This window comes from Anomaloglossus baeobatrachus (genome assembly GCF_048569485.1).
Source record: "Anomaloglossus baeobatrachus isolate aAnoBae1 chromosome 5 unlocalized genomic scaffold, aAnoBae1.hap1 SUPER_5_unloc_17, whole genome shotgun sequence".
Lineage (NCBI taxonomy): Eukaryota > Metazoa > Chordata > Amphibia > Anura > Aromobatidae > Anomaloglossus > Anomaloglossus baeobatrachus.
The window spans coordinates 527,171-543,302 of record NW_027441792.1 but is presented as its reverse complement, the minus strand read 5'-3'; the positions used below and the strand labels follow the sequence as shown (position 1 = coordinate 543,302).

At 47.7% G+C, this 16,132-nt stretch overlaps 1 protein-coding gene across 1 annotated transcript in view; it reads right to left on the bottom strand.

The window, feature by feature from the left end:
- Window positions 1-7,694: 7,694 nt before the first annotated feature.
- LOC142258898 (uncharacterized) overlaps window positions 7,695-16,132 on the bottom strand; it is a 143,629-nt gene continuing 135,191 nt past the window's right edge. The window contains 2 exon segments of the mRNA XM_075331457.1: window positions 7,695-9,360; window positions 9,363-10,769. Of these exon segments, the coding sequence (XP_075187572.1) occupies window positions 9,266-9,360; window positions 9,363-10,769 (1,502 nt within the window). The 3' untranslated portion in view covers window positions 7,695-9,265.

Sequence of the window (16,132 nt, the reverse complement as noted above, 5' to 3'; positions counted from 1 at the left end):
ACATATCCATAGGGGCTCGGGGGGGGTTGAAGGGCGGGGCCTAGGGGGCGTGACCATCAACAGCAGGGGCCCACTGGGGGTTCTCCTGACCTCCTGGTGGGCCAGTCCGCCCTTGTACATATATGTACACATTATATATACACACACACACACACACACACACACACACAATACTTTATTAACAAACATACAAGTTTATCTTATGTACATTTTCACCGTTACACTCCATCCCACTTAAGATTTGGTGTCCCGAAAAATCAATTTCTACATCTTACATGCAGTACATATTCTGCAGGGTTGTACCGTACCACAGGAATACCAGCCGTACTCCTTTCAGACCTTCGTAAGTCAGTACCTGCCGTGTTTGTGTGGGCGATTTTTATGTCTGTCGAAGCAACGACACTTGGAGGTAGCTCTTGACTTACCGGAATCTGCAATGCCAGACCTTGGTCGTCTGGTGCTACGTTGCTGAAGTCATCACAGCAGTGGCACACAAGGTTATTTGGCCAACCCGTGACTGTTGGATAAGGTGAGACAGGTGGGCATGTGGGCGTGTCAGAGATACACCTTTTCAACCAGTTCCGGTTCAACATACGACGGGGCCCGACCCATCCTTCAGGGACCACAGTGTACACACTTCCTCTTGTAAATGGTCTGTCCACCACCGTGTAAGGTGTAGCCTCCCACTGGTTGTCCAACTTTCCACCCAGTCGAGTAACCCGTACAAGTACCCTTTCGCCCACTAGGAATTCATCTCCGTGCACCAGTACACGATCTCGATGGGGATGGTCCCGCACTTGTTCACCCACTATCCTGTGAATTTCCCGCAGCTTCCATTGGTGACTCTGAACCCATTCACTGGCTGTGCAATACTCGAGTTCCCCAGGTACTGACAGGTTTAGTTCCACGACCTTCCTCCAAGGCTGTCCAAACATCATCATGTAAGGGGTAAACCTGGTAGTTCTATGGACTCTATTGTTATAGGCCCACACAAGTTCGAGGATGAACTCAGTCCACCTCGCCTTCTGTTGCTATTCAAGCGTCCTCAACATCTGTAGCAGCGTATGATTGAACTGCTCACAGGCCCCTACCCTTGCGGATGGTAGGGTGTGGTGCGCGATTTTGTGATGCCATAAACCTGCAGCAACTCAGTCACGAGTTTACCCTGGAAGCAGGCCCCTTGACCTGAATGTAGCCACTGGGGACACCCGTAGGTCAGGATAAAATGCTTATGTGATGCCCTGATACTGCAGGTAGTCCCACATAGGTTACACACAGCCAATCACAAAACCCTACTCACTTCCCCCAGGGAAAAACAGGCACACCAGTGGGCGGGACCAGATGGAAGGAAACGCCCACCTAGGGGTCTGGAGAGCCCAGGGCAGGAAAGTTGAAGGAGAGAGAGTAGTTGTTGAGTGAAGTGGAGTGAAGTCCAGGCCTCTGCTATAGGCCTGAGGCTGAACTTACAGGTGTCAAGGTCGGAGCCCAGAGACATTGGCTAGGTGGCAGACAGTAGGCCCTTAGCTAGTAGGAGACGGGATGATGGCTCGGCAGATCCAAGGTGGACCGGGACAGGGTTGGAGCCCGCCGGTATCGACAACGGAGACCCGACCAGAAACCGTGCACAGAGGGGGTAATCGGACCCTGAAGCCGGACCGGAACCAAGGGCTTAGCTAATTAAATCGATTGAGGGCAGGATTATAGGTCCTGTCCCAACCTAACTCCCAAAAAGAGACAACCACCCACATAGAGGGATAAGGCATCCGTCAGAGCCTGTAGATCTCACGGGTCAGCGAGCTCGGCTCCCAACAGTATTACCGGGAGCGGACTCCCGCGTTCCAGACTGGGAAGTCCACAACACTACAGCACAGGGCAGAGGGAAGAGATACGGACCACCAGCCCGGGTGGGGGACCAGAATACACCCGACCGCGGGGGCCGGCCACCATCACCTTGGTTAACCAATGGACTTGTCTGACTTCTTTAATCATGAGTAAGCTGAGACGCCTTGGTCTGACCAGGTGCACTGATCCCTGCCATCACCGTCCCCTGCACCAAGTCACTGGGTCATGGGGCCACCATCCCTACCCACGGAGGGGTTAACAACAAGCTGCCATCCCATCGCCCTGAGTGTCCCACAACAGCAGCGGTGGTGCCACATCTCACCACACACACAGTTTACTACCATCCCCGTACAAATACGTCCCCTTTTAGTCTGAGTGTCCGTGCGACCCCCGGGTCCGTCAGGATCCCTCGAGCCATACCGTAGATCCGGATCCGAGCAGTGCCGGCTGCTGGCACGGGGACGGCACACTTACAGATCACTTCTGCTGCGGTTTCAGCGGTCTGGTCTCTGGTGGGGACAACCACGGCGAATATTGTGAAGTGATCAGTCATCACAAGGCACGAATGGTGCCCACTCCTAGAATACCCAATCGTCAGGTAATCTACCATTAACACCTCCAGCGGGGCAAAGTCACGATGGTTTAAACAGGGGCCATTTGTTCAGGGGACTTATTCAACTCGCAGGGCTGGCATCTAGCACACACCTCCCTTACAACTTCTTCCAAGCCGTGAGCGTATACAAATCGGTGCAACCATCGATACGTTTTCTCAGGCCCAAGGTGAGCACCTTGGATATTGGCCTCACGAGCAATGTCTAGGGCTGCTAAGGATGGGATTACTACCTGCCATCGGTACCCTAATTCAGCCGGTAAGTAAATCCAGTGTTACAACAATCCCTCTGTTATTGTCAGTCTGTCCCACTGCCGTAACTTTTGCTTCTCCGAGCTCAGCTCAGGTCTAGCTTTCAAATCAGGCCAAGTTTTCTGATTCACCCACCTCTTTTCTCATGACAGCCAGGGGTCCGCGTTCTGTAGATTGCTGGGGAAGACTCATCAAGAATGGGCCAATCTGACTACTCGTGTCACCACCCCACTTGAATGTGCCAGATCTACAAACTCAGGTAATCACCTCAGGTTAGGAAGTTCGGTATCCTCGAGATCTTCGATACTTCACACTCTGGCGTATCTCGCGTTACCCATGGCAGGACATCCGCATTGGAGTTCCCTTTGCTGGATCGGAATCGAATCGGGTAATTAAATTTGGACATTCACGCTACCCATCGCTGTTCTAACGCTCTCAGTTTGGCGTTTTTCAGATGCGCTACAAGGTTATAGTCTGTAATCACAAGAACCTCCGATCTCAACAGATACTCAGGAAATTTTTCGGTCATGGTTCACACCAGGGCTAACATCTCCAGTTTGAACGAAGTATATTTATCAGGGTTGCGCTCAGTGTCCCGTAGGGATCTGCTGGCATAAGCGACCACCCTCTCCCATCCCTCTTGCTCTTGGGCCAACACTGCTCTGAGCCCATGCAGACTTCCGTCCGTATACAGAGTAAAGAGCCGGTCAAAGCGAGCATATGCCAACAGAGGTGCCTGTATGAGAGCGGCCCAAATTTGGTCGAATGCCTGTTGTTTTCGATCGGTCCATTGGATAGGCTGATTCCTGGGGCCCTGAGATGTCCCCCTCAATAACTCATTCAATGGTTCAGACATCTTAGCGAAGTCTTTCACAAACTGACGATAGTATCCGGCCAAACCGAGGATGGCCCGCACGTCTCTCACAGTTCTGGGAGTGGGCCACTCCTGGAAAGCCTGTATCTTGCTCTCGGCCGGACGCACCCCATCCGCTGACACCACATGTCCCAGATATTCAATCTGGGTCTCACACAAGCAATACTTCTTCGGTTTATGTGATGCCCCCGAACTAGTCAGGGGGCCCCCGAACTAGTCAGGGAACTGCACCCTCTTTTCTTCCTGGTGCAGAACCCACCCTCCATGGTTCTGGGATCCTAACTTTGATGTTGCTTCAATCAGCATTTAAACCCTAGTCCCCTTACACGACACCCGGGCAGGCACACCAGTGGGTGGTCTAGCTGGAATAGGGCCACCCGCCTAGGGGTCAGACAGACTGGTGGGAGGGACAGTCAGAACAGTGGTAGCCCTCAGAGAGTGAGGAGCTAGGGGGAGTTGGAGCACCCTGGGAGACTTTGGCTAGGTCACAGACGGTGGTCTGGGACCGGAGGAGTCGGAGACCCGGTCGCAAAGTATTGGAGAAAAGGAGCCTGACTTCAGTGCTGACCGTTCTCGAAAACTGAGTACCTAGTAACTGAACTGGTACCGAGCATGGCGGGGCACTGGATCCTAGATCAGGGAGTAGCTTCACGCAACCTGATAATTAACCTGTGGAGGATAGTATCTCTATGAACTATCCCCAAGAGCTCAGAGAACGAAGGCACCAACACCACAAAGGGGATAGGGCTTTCCAATCCATGCAGCTCACTGAAATCCCAAGTGTCAGCCATCAAGAGCACAGCTTCTCTACCTAATAGTGGGGAGCGGGACCCTAAAAGCTGCAAGCTGAGGGGGTCACACGAAAACACTTAAAATTAGTGCAAGGAGGCAGGTCAAGACCACTAGCAACATTAAAGGGAGTGGATTCCTGGACGAGCTCCCCCTGGGAGGCAGCGGCACCCGGAGACTTGGTTTACCTTTGTGTCAGAGTCTGCTTTGCGGTTGCATTACTACTAACACTGCATAAGTGAGTACGCTGTTCTCCCCTGCTTCGAACTAGCACTGCGCTGCCCTACACCTCCACCATTCGGAGTCCCGGGGCCTCCCCTACCCGTGGGGGGGGAAACGTCATCTGGCTGCGCCACTCCATCTCCCCCGGATACTCCCATCGGCAGCACTCCCCTCACCGTGAACCACGGGTGGCATCACAAACTCTTATCCCCTCTAAATACCCCCTTTCCATTTGAAGTGGCCCCGAGCCCCTGGGTCCGGAGACCTTCAAGTCACAGCAGACCCTGGATCAGAGCAGTTTGACCGGTGCAGGGGTAGCACATTTGATCTCGAGTCCATTGTCTTTTAGCTGGTGTAGCACTTGCCGGAGCTTCCCCAGATTATGGTCACACAAATCTCCAAATATAATTACATTGCCTAGATATATCAAGACCGATTTAAAGTTGTAATCGCCTTGACCGTACTCCATCAGTCACTGAAATGTGGCCGGGGCATTAGTCAGTCCGAAAGGCATTCGATTAAACTTGTAGAGTCCCATTGATAGGATGAAAGCTGTTTTTTGACGATCCTTAGTTGCCATGGGTACCTGCCAATAGCCATTAGCCAGGTCCAATGTAGTGAAGTATTTTGCCTTTCCCAGAGCAGACAGAGACTCTTCAATCCTTGGCAACGGGTATGATTCATGCACGGTCTGCGCATTCAGCTTGCAGTAATCAACACAAAACTGTATGGACCCATCCTTCTTCCGAACCAGTACAGCCAGCGCAGCCCAGGGACTCTGATGGATCACGCCATTATCCAACATTTGCGCTAACAAACTCTTGACCTCCTGATAAAGATTAGGGGGAATATGGCGATATCTCTCTCGGATTGGGGCCACGTCCCCTGTGGCTATCTTGTGTTCTACCGCCTTTGTGCAGCCAAAGTCTTCATCACTCCTTGAAAAGGCAGACTGGTAATTCCATAGGGTAGTCTGTAGCTGTTACACCTGTTCCGGTGTTAGCTGGGTTATATCCATCCCCCATCAGCTCTATGCTCTTCTTACCATTCCTCATGGGCGTGGGTGACTATTTTTCTGCTGCCCGCATCGACAGAGTCCAAGCAGTCTGGCAGTTTCCTTTCAACGTAAACTGATTCTTGTGGAGAACTTCTCCACCGCACACATACACATCAGCCAGTTTTGAGCCCGCCACCAAAGTCGCCTCATGGCTCTGTAAGTTCAGGCACCTCCCCGGCACCCTCCCATTTTGTACAGTGGCCAGCGTCCTGGCGATCATGAAGCCTCCCATGCTTTCAGACTGTCTCACTGGCTCCAGAATTACTTCCAAACCATTCAGCTTCCTATGGGTCCCCACCGGCATCAACACCAGCTTCTCTTGATCCGGAGAGATATTGACAGCGGGGCCACGTGAGATGTACACCGCTCCCACTGCTCTTCCTCCCACTGAACTCTGCTGTATGCCACACAAACGGACCATCTGCTGTAGGGCCCTCTGCGTGACCTTATGAGTTATTGCTCTTTTCCTGTATCCTGGGCCATCACGCTCGAACAGAAGAGAATCCAGTTTCCTCAGGATGTTCATCCCTAGGACCACCGGGAGATTTGGCCTTGCCTGCGTTTTCACTAGTATCACTCCCTTGGTTTCCAGCTTCTGTCCGCACAGCTGCACCTTCATCTATGCGATGCCCGCTACTGGAATCTCTTAATTGTTATCCGCTTTCAGTCTTAATAAATGCCTTGATTCTGGTTTAGCAGCTTCCTTGAAGTACGTCTGGAAATATTCCACCAGCATAGTCGTCACCTCTGATCCAGTGTCTACCAGACACGCAAACGTCTTCCAAGCAAACTATACTCTCCACAATCAGATCTTCTGAGCAGAGTTCGGGCATTGATTCTCAGTTCTGCCTCACCGTATGCCTAGCTACAAAGAGGGCTTCCCTTTTACTGCTGTCGCAGTTTCTTCTGTTCTGCCCCTCCGGCAATCTCGTTGCAGATGTCCAATCCCTCCTCATCTCCAACACTGGATAGGCCCTCTCATCCCGCTTCTTGCTACCTCTGTTCTGGGGCCGGCCGCTGTTCCTCATGGTGTATAATGCAGTGACTGCATTTCCACCATAGGAGGCGGCATTTGTCCAGGCATGGGAGTATAGGGGCATATCGGTGCTGGGTATGTTGGTGGCGTCCCCTGAGCCTGCATTTGTTGCATCTGTTCCGCCATACCCTCCACAGTCTTCTGCAAGACTGCTAGCTTTACTTAGAGTCTTGACTCAATTCCCTTGTGTCAACTGTTTGCATGTGACTCCATTTCGGAGCAGACTTCACCTCCAGGGTCCACGCCACTGCCTCTTGCTGTATTTCAGCGTAGGTAACACCAGGGGTACTCCTTGTGTTCAACAGTAGTTCGCTCCTTAACATTTCATTTTAGATCCCCTCAATGAACTGATCATGTAAAATGCGATCAACCTCGGCCTCAGAGCCCACCGTTACATTCGACTTCTTCTTAATCTCCTGATGTAATTCTTCCAATGCAATGCCATACTGAATCAGACTCTCTCTGCTCCTCTGGATCTGAGCGAAAAACTGTACTCGCAGTTTTTCGGCCGCTGCCACATGGTCAAAAGCTTTTTCCAAGATCTGAATTATTTCATCTACTGTCTTCCCCTGGCTTTCTGGTTTCAGCAGAACAACCTTGCAGGCATCTCACTCCAGAGCATTCAGTGCGATCTCGGGCTGCAGTTTGGGGTGCACCGTGTGCAAGGCAATGGCGTTCTTCAGCTGGCCCACCCAATCACTGAACAGTAAGTTATACCCTTTGAACTTAGCCAGGTCATTTAGCAGTGAGCCCGTTCCAAAGCATCCTATTAGCCGCTCACTGCTGGTCACCAAGGGGAAGGGGGTGCAGTACAACAGGAGTGTTGCTGCGTCTCCCACTTCCTCAGGGTTAATCATAGCAAGCACTGTATCCTGCCGACTACGCCAAATACGCCGGATGCCGGTCGCTATGACTATTAAGGTACGATGGCACTATAGAAAACCCAGGGACACAAAGATGGTGAATAACAGTTTTCTTTATAAGTCTAAAAAATATTTACAAAACCAGTTATCTTACAACTTATGGGCCACAATAGCCCAGAATAAACAATAACAATTTATGCAACTTGGTGGACTTCAAGTGTTGGTCTGTAGAGATGAACTAGACTATATTTTTTTTCCCCCTGCTATACCGCACCCTCCCCTATCTATTAATGGGGCTTACCCGAGTGCACTACTACAGATAACAGCATGTGATCCCTCCAAGGATATAATCTTACAACTACCTCCCCTTATGTTTACAATTCAATCAGGGTACCCGGTCAACTTCCCATATACAGTAAGAAACAAGTGAATTTATGTACATGTACCTCTATGCAATACTCTGTACCTCACTGCCCCCAGACAGTGTGATGAAGCAAAGTCAGAATAGTCTGTTATTATCAGCACAACACAGCTTAACTTCTGATAAATTTCGGGTCAGAGCAAATGCCTCCGGATAAGCAAGCAAGCAAAGATCCTTGTCAGCGAACAGTCTTTCAAAGAATAGTCTTCCTTCAATGCGTCCTCTTCCTATCTTTCTGTCCTTAACTGACTATTAGTACCCCGATTGGTCTCAGGTCAGTTGCTAATCACAAAAGTCTTCCACCCAAGATGGTGTCGGTCTCCCTCAGACTGCTTCTTATTCACTGTTAGATGACCTTATCCAAGCACTTTCTGGACAAAGGTTTGCTCAGATGAATTCCCCTCGTCAGGGGCAGTAGGAGTCCAATGAAAAAAAACAGGCAATCCTATTTGTCCAGAACACAGGAGTTCAACAACCTTCTCCCTCTCTCGCAGCCTTCTTCCTGTCACGCTTTTCTTGCTTGTGCAGTCTCCAGATCTAAACTGAAATTTTAACTGTCTCTGTTTACATTACCAGGGAAACCTAATGTAACCCCTTACTGTCTAGCAGTGTGCCTGCCCTCTAGTGACAACTAGTGGCCGTTTAAGTTATAACATAAATATACAATACTTCATTATCAAACATACAAGTTTATCTTATGTACATTTTCACCCTGTTACAGGGACATTTATACTAAGACAAGATCCATATATACCAGGATGGGGATCATATATACCAGGATGGGATAAAGATGGGCAAGATATATACCAGGATGAAAGACCTATATACAAGTATGGGAGACACATATACCTGGAAGGGGCCCAGTATGGAGGACATTAGTACAGAATTGGGGGATTTTATCCCCGTAACAGTGTTAGCAGCAGATTCTACCCATAACAGTGCTTCATGACCCCATAATTTGTGTTAATTTTTTCCCTATATTCCTCCTTCAAAACCTATGTGTATCTTATGGCTCAAAAAATACAATAATTTTTATAAAAAAAAAAAAGAAGAAAATGGTTCTTTTCCTCACAAATTCTTACTTAAGGAACTATAGCCAATTTTAGGATAAAACCCTTTGAATTATGGTACATCATGATGGCTTCTCCCGTGTTACTCATCTGACAACAGAACCTGATTAATGATAAAAAACATTTGGCAAATTCTTAAAAGCAAAAATGGCTGCTCTGCTCTGTTGGTTTTTTGATGTGGGCAAGACTTGATAAACATTTCAGTTATTCACAACATGAAAAAGGTTCCTTACCTGTGCGGCTGCTTCACATGTTTAACAAGATGTGATTTCTGAGAATTACATTTGCCACATTCAGAACATAAAAATGGTTTATTTTGTGTGATTTTTTTTGATGGTAAACAAGACCTGATTTCCTAGTAAAACATTTACCACATTCTGGGCATGAAAACAGCTTCTCCCCTGTATGAGATCTTTGATGCACAAGTTCTGATTTCCGCATAAAAGATTTCCTACACTCTGAACATGAAAATAGCTTCTACCCTGTGTGACATCTTTGATGCCTAACAAGTTGTGATTTCTGAATAAAACATTTCCCACATTCTGAACATGAAAATGGCTTCTCCCCGGTGTGAGATCTTTGATGCTGAACAAGAATTGAATTCCGAACAAAACATTTCCCACAGTCTGAACATGAAAATGGCTTCTCCCCTGTGTGACATCTTTGATGCTGAACAAGAATTGAATTCCGAACAAAACATTTCCCACAATCTGAACATAAAAATGGCTTCTCCCCTGTGTGACATCTTTGATGCACAACAAGTTCACATTTCCAATTAAAACATTTCCCACATTCTGAACATGAAAATGGCTTCTCCCCTGTATGAGATCTTTGATGCCTAACAAGGTGTGATTTCTGAATAAAACATTTCCTACATTCTGAACATGAAAATGGCTTCTCCCCGGTGTGAGATCTTTGATGCTGAACAAGAATTGAATTCAGAATAAAACATTTCCCACATTCTGAACATGAAAATGGCTTCTCCCCTGTGTGAGATCTTTGATGCTGAACAAGAAGTGATTTCCGAATAAAACATTTCCCACATTCTGAACATGAAAATGGCTTCTCCCCGGTGTGAGATCTTTGATGCTGAACAAGATGTGATTTCCGAAAAAAACATTTCCCACATTCTGAACATGAAAATGGCTTCTCCCCTGTGTGACGTTTTCCATGGTCAATAAGACTTGATTTCGTAGTAAAATATTTACCACATTGCAAGCATAAAAATGGCTTTGCCCCAGTGTGATTTTTCTTATGCATAACAAGGTGTGATTTCTGAATAAAACATTTCCCACATTCTGAACATGAAAATGGCTTCTCCCCTGTGTGATATTTTTGATGGTTGGCAAGGGTTATTTTCTGAGTAAAACATTTTCCACATTCTGGGCATGAAAATGGCTTCTTCCCTGTGTGAGTTTTTTGATGGATATTAAGATGTGATCTTCTGGTAAAACATTTCTCACATATTGAACATGAAAATGTTTTCACCCTTATAGGAGCCGTTTCATGTTCCACGTCCCTTCTGTAACTATTGTTTTGCTTACAATTCTGTGATAAATCGGAATTTTGGACTTGTTTGAAAAGATCTGATGATGAAGCTTTCTGAGGAAGGACTGGAGGTATATTTGGGACAACAGCATGCTCTTCATATGTATCATGTGTGATACTTTGATCATCTGTTTTAAACTCTGAAGATAATAGATTTCCATCTGAACTCTCAATACAGTCATCTGCTAAAAATAAACACAATGTTATTATTTTTTAATGATATCTTTAAAGTACATTTTTTTGAACCATAACATCAGAAATTAAATTAGAAAAAAATGTATTCTGAATCTGTTGTCCAATTTCGACATCTAAAGGCTGCTTTACACGCAGCGACATCGCTAGCGATCGCACCCGCCCCCGTCGTGCGTGTGTCACGGGCAAATCACTACCCAAGGCGGACAATATCGGTAGTGCCCATCACACGCACATAGCGTACTAAGGACGTCACTGTGGCCGGCGAACAACCTCTTTTCTAAGGGGGAGGTTCATGTGGCGTCACAGCGACGTCACACAGCAGGCCATCAATAGAAGCGGAGGGGCAGAGAGCAGCCGTATAAACGTCACTCCCACCTCGTTGCCGGAGGATGCAGGAACGCTGATGTTCGTCGTTCCCGGGGTGTCACATGTAGAGATGTGTGCTGCCTCAGAAATGACAAACAACCTGCATCCCAAAAGTGCAACAATATTGAGGAAAGAAACGACGTGTCAAAAATCAACGATATTTGCGGAACCTGGGATCGTTAGCGGTCGCTCGTTTCACAAGCAACGACGGCGCTAATGATGCTGGATGTGCGTCACGAATTCCGTGACCCCAGCGATATCTCATTAGCGATGTCGTTGCGTGTAACGGGGCCTTAAGAATAGTGATGGGCGATCCCCCCGATGGTCGGGATCGGGGAGACTCGTCGGATCATTTTGTAGATTGGGATCGAGATAACACGATCTTGCGTCCAATCACCGATCTTGGACTTTACAGTTATGGGATGGGGCGGGGGGCTTTAAAATAAAGAATACAGTTAATAATAAACATTATTTACAGGTCCCGCACGCGGCCTGCACTCTGTCTCCCGCTTCTTCTGCTTCTGAGTATGATCATCGTGGTGTTCTCCCGGTAACCAAAGGACCTTTCGTGACATCAAAGCCATGTGATCAGTCACGTGGGAATGTTGTATTATCTCATTGGCTACAGACTGGGTCACATGATTATGACATCGTGCAAAGGTCCTGTAGTGTCAGCATGCTCGCCGGTACACGGTGCTTGCCCGAGCATCTCAGTACTCTGTAAACTTGGCGACTGCTGTGTACCGACGAGATGCTCGAGTACATGCTCAGCTCCCCGTCTTTGCATCTTGGTGCTCTTTACACAGTCAGCCCACATGCAGGGATTGGCTGCCACAGCCAGTGATGAATAACGGCACTGGGAATAATATGATCAGAGATTACCGTTACTATAGTATAGTAACCCGTTCGTTAGGTTACTATGGCAATGGTGGCAGCGGTGCCATCACCGCTTACCAACCCGCAGCCTCTAATCACTCATTGAGTGATTAGACAGTGCGAGAGCAGCAGCAGCGTTCTTCCTCCCCCCCGTGCATTCTGATATAGCAGAGCTAGATCAGTGACAGAAGACGAGGATCGTGGAGGGGTGAGAGGCAGTAATAAAGATGGAGTCCCTAAGTGTGTCTGTGTATTTATTTCTAATAAAATAATTTTTTCTCTGTGTGGTGTCTTTTTTTTTAACCCTTTATTAGAGATTCTTAATGGCCGGGTTAAACTTGCCTGACATTAAGAAACTTGGGCTTAACACCAGCTGGTAAAACAAAGCCGGTATTAACCCCTTATTACCCAGCCTGTAACCTGCCATCAGGGCCATTAGAAGAGTTCATACAGCGCCATCTTGCGCCTCTATGAAAGCACTATTTTCTGGGGTGGCTGCGGACTGCAATTTGCAGCAGGGGGGGGGGGGCGAAAGCTTGGGCCACCCTGCGCTGCAGATTCCAATCCCCAGCTGCCTAGTTGTGCCCGGCTAGACACAAAAATTGGGAGAAGCACACATCAATTGTTTTTTATTATTTCATGAAATTCATGAAATAATTAAAAAAATGACTTTCCTATATTTTTGGTTCCCAGCCAGGTACAAATAGGCAGCTAAAGGTTGGGGGCAGACCGTACCTGTCTGCTGTACCTGAGTAGCATACAAACATATGGCGAAACCCACGTAATTTTTTTCTGGCAAAAAAAGTTGTTTTTTTTAAAAAAAGGGCTTCCCTGTATTTTGATTGCCAGCCAAGGTAAAGCCAGGCAGACGGGGGTGGCAGCCCGTAGCCATCTGCTTTATGTACGTCATTTTTTTCAATTACTTATTTTTATACAACTATATATTGTGTGTAATATTTATTATATATATATATATATATATATATATATATATATATATATATATATATATATATATATATATATATATATATATATATATATATATATATATATATATATATATATATATATATATACACACACACATACATATACACACACACATACATATATATATATATATATATATATATAAAAAACGTATGTGTGTATATGTATATATATATATATATATATATATATATATATATATATATACCGTATTTTTCGGACCATAAGATGCACTTTTCCCCCCCAAATGTTGGGGGAAAGTTGGGGGTGCGTCTTATGGTCTGACTGTGGCTGCGGGGAATGTGGGTGCTGCGGTGGAGCGGGTCATCGGGGGCACGAGCAGGCTGTAGCAGCCTGCCGTGACCACGTGGGCCCGCTCATTTAATATGCGCGCCCATCCTCCCGCCCATCTCTCAGCGATGAAGTCGGCGCTGACAGGTGGGCGGGGTGATAGGCGGGGATAAACAGCCGGCCTGCATGATCACCCCTGGCAACTGCAGCCTGGAGTGATCATGTGCGGCTGTATTCACTGCCCCCCGAACATCATCATCAGTGCGGGAAGCAGTGTATCAGTACACATTACTCACCGTTCCCGTGCAGCACCGCGGTCTCCTGTCTGTGCCGGGCAGCTGACTTGTGACTAGCGGCGCGCACAACGATGACGTCATCGCTGTGCGCACGTGTCCACACACAGACCACCGGAGGACATCGCGATGCCGCAGGGGGACGGCTGCATTCAGCGTCTCTGCCGCTGACATAGACGGTAAGAGGAGCGGTGCTGCAGGGAGTGAGGTGAGGTGAGTATGAACGTTTTTTTATTTATGTGCCACAGGATGCGGCCATACACCAGGATGAGAGCATATAGCAGGCTAGGGGTTTATTATGAGTAGCATGGGGAGTATATGAGCAGGATGAGGGTATATAGCAGGCTGGGGAGTATATGAGCAGGATGAGGGTATATAGCAGGCTGGGGAGTATATGAGCAGGATGAGGGTATATAGCAGGCTGGGGACTATATGAGCAGGATGAGGGTATATAGCAGGCTGGGGAGTATATAAGCAGGATGAGGGTATATAGCAGGCTGGGGAGTATATGAGCAGCATGGGGAGGATATGAGCAGGATGGGGAGGATATGAGCAGGATGGGGAGGATATGAGCAGGATGGGGGTATATTATGGGTAGCATGGGGAGTATATAGCAGGCGGGGGAGTATATAAGGAGGATGAGGGTATATAGCAGGCTGGGGAGAATATGAGCAGGCTGGGTAGTATATGAGCAGGACATTACCCCATAATAGTGTCAGCAGCAGATCCTCGCCCCATAAGTGTGTCATGACCACATTTTCTGCTTAAAATTTTATTTTCCTATTTTCCTCCTCTAAAACCAGGGTGTGTCTTATGGTCAGGTGCGTCTTATAGTCCGAAAAATACGGTATATATATATATATATATATATATATATATATATATATATATATATATATATATATATATATATATATATATATATATATATATATATATATATATATATATATATATATATCACAGCTCTGGCAAAAATTAAAAGACCACTGAAAAATTTTCATTTTTTCTTATTTTTTTCTTTATATTTTTAAGTAAAATGTAGATTGTTCTTTTATTCTATGAACGACTGACAACGTCTCCGAATTTCCAACCAAAAAATGTTGTATTTATTTTACAACAATTTACATTTTACTCAAAAATATACCGTAATTTTCGGATTATAAGGCTATGTGCTCACGCTGCGGAAAATTTGCGGAATTTGCCGCGAATTTTTCGCGGAAATTCCGCAGATTTTTCAAACATCCGCAGTACAGCGAGTCCCCAGCCATTTCTATGGCATTTGGGGACTGCTATGCCCATGCTGCATTTTTTTCCGCATGCGGAAAAATCTGCAGCATATCAATTATTCCTGCGGATTTCTCCGCAGGGTACCATACTTACCTGCCTTGATAGAAGACAAGGAGTCACTTTCTCCGTCGAGTGCAAAGGAGCGCGGTGGAGCCAGGTACAGGAAGTAAGAGGTGGGCGGGGCCTGCACAAGCTCCGGTCATGTGATAGCCGGAGCTAGTTCAGGCCCGCCCACCTTCTCCTGCACAGTGCAGACACGGCCCGAGAGAAGTGCTGCGTGATGGAGGTAAGTATGAACTCCCGATCACTGCAGCACTTGTTCTGCATTGAGGATGTAGTGCCGAAGCCATGGTACTGTATCCTCAATGCAGAATGCCCGCAACATATCCGCAGGACATTCCGCTGTGCATCCGCAGCATGTAAACAGACAAAGTTGTGCTGCGGATTTCTGGGAGCTCCTGCGGAATGTCCTGTGGATATAACCACAGGACACTGTCCCCGTGGGCACATAGCCTTAGACGCACTTTTCCTCCCAAAAATTTGTGAAAAAAAATGAGGGTTGCGTCTTAAAATCCGAATATAACTACCCCGGAGGCCTGTCTGTGCGGCGATCAGGTGCGTTCAGGCGGCCGGGTGCCTGTGTGCAGGCAGCAGCCGGGTGCCTGTGTGCGGGCGGGCGGCCGTCAGGTGCCTGTGTGCAGGTGGCAGCTGGGTGCCTGTCGGTGCCGACTGCTTCTCTGTGTGGGTGGCCTGCTGGCTGCCACTCTGTGCGGGCGGCTATGCGGCAGGTTTCCCAGTGTGTTCGAGGTCCCAGTTTCAAATGATGGCGGCAGGAGTCAGCGTGTGCGTAGATGGAGGTCTTAAATGGAGATTCCATCTGCGCACGCGCCGCTCCTGGAGTTGGCACGTGCGCAGATTAAGCCCTTGGATGAGAGCTCCATCCATCTGTGCATGCGCTGCTCCAGGCACCATCATTTGAACTGGGACCGCAGATACACTGGGACACTCTACGCACCGGCCTACTGCACCACTCACCCGCCGCGTCTGCTGCCGCCACTGACCCGCCGCACCTGCTGCCACCGCGCCTGCTACCACTGACCCGCCGCGTCTGCCACCACGGACCCGCCACGCCTGCCAGCACAACCTCTGCCTCCTGTGAGCCCACTCCACCATTGCTGCTGCCCCTCTCCTGTAAGACAACACCGGAGTATAAGACGCACCCCATTTTTATTTTTTTTTTACCT